At 46.2% G+C, this 4,273-nt stretch overlaps 1 protein-coding gene across 1 annotated transcript in view; it reads right to left on the bottom strand.

Moving 5' to 3' along the window:
- The window catches only part of wdr18 (WD repeat domain 18), a 30,166-nt gene that overhangs the window by 790 nt on the left and 25,103 nt on the right, over positions 1 to 4,273 (bottom strand). The window contains exon 8 of the mRNA XM_037674421.1: positions 1,411 to 1,574. Within this exon, the coding sequence (XP_037530349.1) occupies positions 1,411 to 1,574 (164 nt within the window). The remainder of the gene's footprint in view (positions 1 to 1,410; positions 1,575 to 4,273) is intronic.

The following is a 4,273-nucleotide window of genomic DNA, read 5'->3' as shown; positions in this document are numbered from 1 at the left end:
TGATGAACACAAACTAACAAATGATGAACACGTTATGAACACATGATGAACACAAACTAACATGATGAACACAAACTAACACATGATGAACACACGATGAACACGTGATGAACACAAACTAACACATGATGAACACATGATGAACACGTGATGAACACAAACTAATATGATGAACACATGATGAACACAAACTAACACGTAATGAACACGTGATGAACACAAACTAACATGATGAACACATGATGAACACTAACACATGATGAACACATGATGAACACAAACTAACACATGATGAACACAAACTAACACATGAACACAAACTAACACATGATGAACACAAACTAACACATGATGAACACAAACTAACACATGATGAACACAAACTAACATGATGAACACACAAACTAGTCTAACAAGAACAGACTAACCTCTAAAAGCACAATGTTAAACAGCTGCATGAAATGATTAACAATTAACATACATTTTACCCATAATCCCTCTCTGAGGCCATGTGACCAGCAGTCAACCACAATGAACCAATGAGGTAGTCTCACCGAGTCTGAAAGACCCCCCCCCCCCCCAAAGAGAGACATGCATTGATGAGACTCCCTGTATAAATAAAGGTTAAAAATATTTTACCAATAAAATTACTGAACAGATCACAGTGGAACCAATGAAACGGGGAGGGGAGGAGAGGAGAGAAGGGGAGGGGGGAATCCCCTGGGACTCCCTCCCCCCCACTCTGTGTTAAACAGTAAAATAAAATCACAAGGACCCACGCCTCAAGAGAGGTGTATGTGAGCGCCCAGGTGTGACGAGACTAAATGTTTGGCAGGAAGCTTGTTAGCCTGTCAAAATAAAAGTCCATAAATTAGTCTCAGCATCAAATAAGTCGTGGAGTTCAAAGCTTGTGAAAAAAGTAGTGACTTATAGACCAGAAGGATCAGTATTATATACAGCATTCTGTAGCTAGCAAGGACTTAACTTGACCTTGACTTGTGACCTTGAAGCTGAGGTGATGAAACGTATGCACGACACTCCGCCTGGTGCTGATGCGCACGTGTGTTTGGAGTTTTATTAATTAACTTGATCAGAAAAGATGGGCGGGACAAAAAAAAGTCTGCATACGTACGAGACTTGATCAGGAAACGTCTGCAAATAGACGGGCGTATAAAAACATCAAAGGACCTAATTTAAACTAATTTAAACTTTTTAAAGTATATTAAAAAATGTAAAAAATAACAACAGGATCTCTAGAGGCTTGAACAATTCAAGAGTTCTAAAATGTTCGAACCGATGAATCCTCCCGGACGGTAAACGTCTTCAGGCTCAGAACAAAAGTCCAGTTGTTTTGCTTTTTAACGTTTATTTATTTAGACGGGCCGCGACCAGGATGACCTGCTGACTCACCTGTGTATGGAGCGCAGGGCGGAGACACACCACCCCCGACTCTTCGTCATTCCTCTCGGAGGCGTGAAGGTGTCGGCTGAAGCGTGGTAGAGGAACGGCGGGCCGGCTGTCGGGCAGGAACATGTTCGCTGAAACAGGCATGATGACTGCGTTCGTCACGGGACCTGAACACACAGACAGGAAGTGATGTCACAAACAGGAAGTGATGCAACAAGACTGTTTTACTATCCGAGTCTCTGTCCTAGCTGTGGCTAATTGTGCTAGCTCTGTTAAGAGTCTAGTGTGCCAAATCATGTAAGACTCCACCTACATTATGCATAAACCCCGCCCACTTCACCCCAACTTCAGAGTAATGTTAAGTAAGTACACGTTTTTTTTTTTAATAATAAACAATCATAAAATTAATAAATATAAAACAGAACAATATATAAAGACACAAACTCTTGTGAAGAGTGTTACAATTACAAATAAGTTAGGGAGTGTAGAATAATGATAAAAAAATAAAATAAATACACCAGCCGCTAGGGAACACAAGCCAGTGTGTCTCTGATTCTGGTCCCAAGCCCGGGTAAATGGTGAGGGTTGTGTCAGGAAGGTCATCAGACATAAAAAACGTTGCTGCTCAGAACACCACATGCCACACAAGTGACACCATACCAGATAGGTCGAGGCCCGGGTTAACAAGGACCACCAGCGGTGCTGTTGACAAACAGGGTGCCGGAGCAAGTTGTGCTACTGTTAGTCGAAGACCAGGAGGAGGGAAACGCGTCAGGAGACAGAGATAGAAGACGAAAGTCAAGAATGTCAGACTGTTTGTGGACACACTAAACGTGGGGACAATGACAGGCAAAGGTAGAGAGTTGGCTGACATGATGCTGAGAAGGAAGGTAGATGTTTTATGTATCCATTCAGCAGACCTAAGTTTGGTGTCAAGGAAAGAAACCAGGAAGGACAGATGGTGGTGGATTTCACCAAGAGAATGGAAATGGCTGTAGACAACACCTGTTTCCAAAAGAGGGAGGAGCATAGAGTGACCTATAAGAGTGGAGGAAGGAGTACGCAGGTCGACTACATTCTGTGTAGAAGAGGAAACCTGAGGGAGATTGGAGACTGTAAGGTTGTGGCAGGGGAGAGCGTGGCCAGACAGCATCGGATGGTTGTGTGTAGAATGACTGTTGTTGTGAAGAAGAGAAAAAGAGTAAAACCAGAGAAGAAGACCAAATGGTGGAAGATGAAGAAGGAAGAATGTTGTGAGAAGTTCAGAGAGGAGCTGTTAAAGGCTCTGGGTGGTAAGAAAGAGCTTCCAGATGACTGGACTACTACAGCAACAGTAATTAGAGAGACAGGTAGGAAGGTACTTGGTGTGTCATCTGGACAGAGAATGGATGATCAGGAAACCTGGTGGTGGAATAGTGAAGTGCAGGAAGCTGTTCAAAGAAAGAGGTTAGCCAAGAAGAAATATGACAGAGAGAGGACTGAAGAGAGGAGACAGGAATATAAGGAGATGGGACGTAGAGCAAAGAGGGAGGAAGCTAAGGCAAAGCAGAAGGTGTATGATGAGTTGTATGGGAGACTGGACACTAAAGAGGAAGAGAAGGACTTGTACTGATTGGTGAGACAGAGGGATCAGGCTGGAAAGGATGTGCAGCAGGTTAGGCTTGTTAAAAGATACCATACCACTTTATTTATAAAGCACTTAAAACAGCTACAAGGCCAACCAAAGTGCTGTACAGACAGAACAACAGGTAACACACAAAGCAAAATACAAAATGAGGTAAATCAGAATCCATCCATCCATCCATCCATTTTCTTCCGCTTATCCGGGGTCGGGTCGCGGGGGTAGCAGCCTAAGTAGGGAGGCCCAGACTTCCCTCTCCCCAGCCACTTGGGCCAGCTCTTCCGGGGGAATCCCGAGGCGTTCCCAGGCCAGCCGAGAAACATAGTCCCTCCAGCGTGTCCTGGGTCTTCCTCTGGGCCTCCTTCCGGTGGGACGTGTCCGGAACACCTCACCAGGGAGGCGTCCAGAAGGCATCCTAAACAGATGCCCAAGCCACCTCAACTGGCTCCTCTCGACATGGAGAAGCAGCGGCTCTAGTCCGAGTCCCTCCCGGATGATCGAGCTTCTCACCCTGTCTCTAAGGGAGAGCCCAGACACCCTGCGGAGAAAACTCATTTCGGCCGCTTGTATCCGAGATCTCATTCTTTCGGTCACAACCCAAAGCTCGTGACCATAGATGAGGGTAGGAACGTAGATCGATCGGTAAATTGAGAGCTTCGCCTTTTGACTCAGCTCTCTCTTCACCACGACAGACCTGTACAGCGCCCGCTTCACTGCAGACGCTGCACCTATCCGCCTATCGATCTCACGCTCCATTTTTCCCTCATTCGTGAACAAGACCCCAAGATACTTGAACTCCTCCACTTGGGGTAGGACCTCCTCCCTGACCTAGAGAGGGCACTCTACCCTTTTCCGGCTCAAGACCATGGCCTCGGATTTGGAGGGACTGATCTTCATCCCGGACGCATCGCATTCGGCTGCGAACCGCTCTAGCGAAAGCTGTAGATCACGATCTGATGAAGCCAATAAGACCACATCATCTGCAAAAAGCAGAGACGCAATCCTAAGGCCACCAAAACGGATCCCCTCAACACCTTGGCTGCGCCTAGAAATTCTGTCCATAAAAGTTATGAACAGAATCGGTGACAAAGGGCAACCTTGGCGGAGTCCAACTCTCACCGGGAACAAGCCCGACTTACTGCCCCGAATAGACCTTACCAGGGAGGCTTAAGAGCGTGATTCCCCTGTAGTTGGAACGCACTCTACCGTCCCCCTTTTTGAATAGGGGGACCACCACCCCGGTCT

The sequence above is a fragment of the Nematolebias whitei genome, chromosome 3 (assembly GCF_014905685.2).
Source record: "Nematolebias whitei isolate Nwh7 chromosome 3, NemWhi1, whole genome shotgun sequence".
NCBI lineage: Eukaryota > Metazoa > Chordata > Actinopteri > Cyprinodontiformes > Rivulidae > Nematolebias > Nematolebias whitei.
The sequence above is the reverse complement of the archived record's forward strand: the minus strand, read 5'-3'. Positions and strand labels throughout refer to the sequence as shown.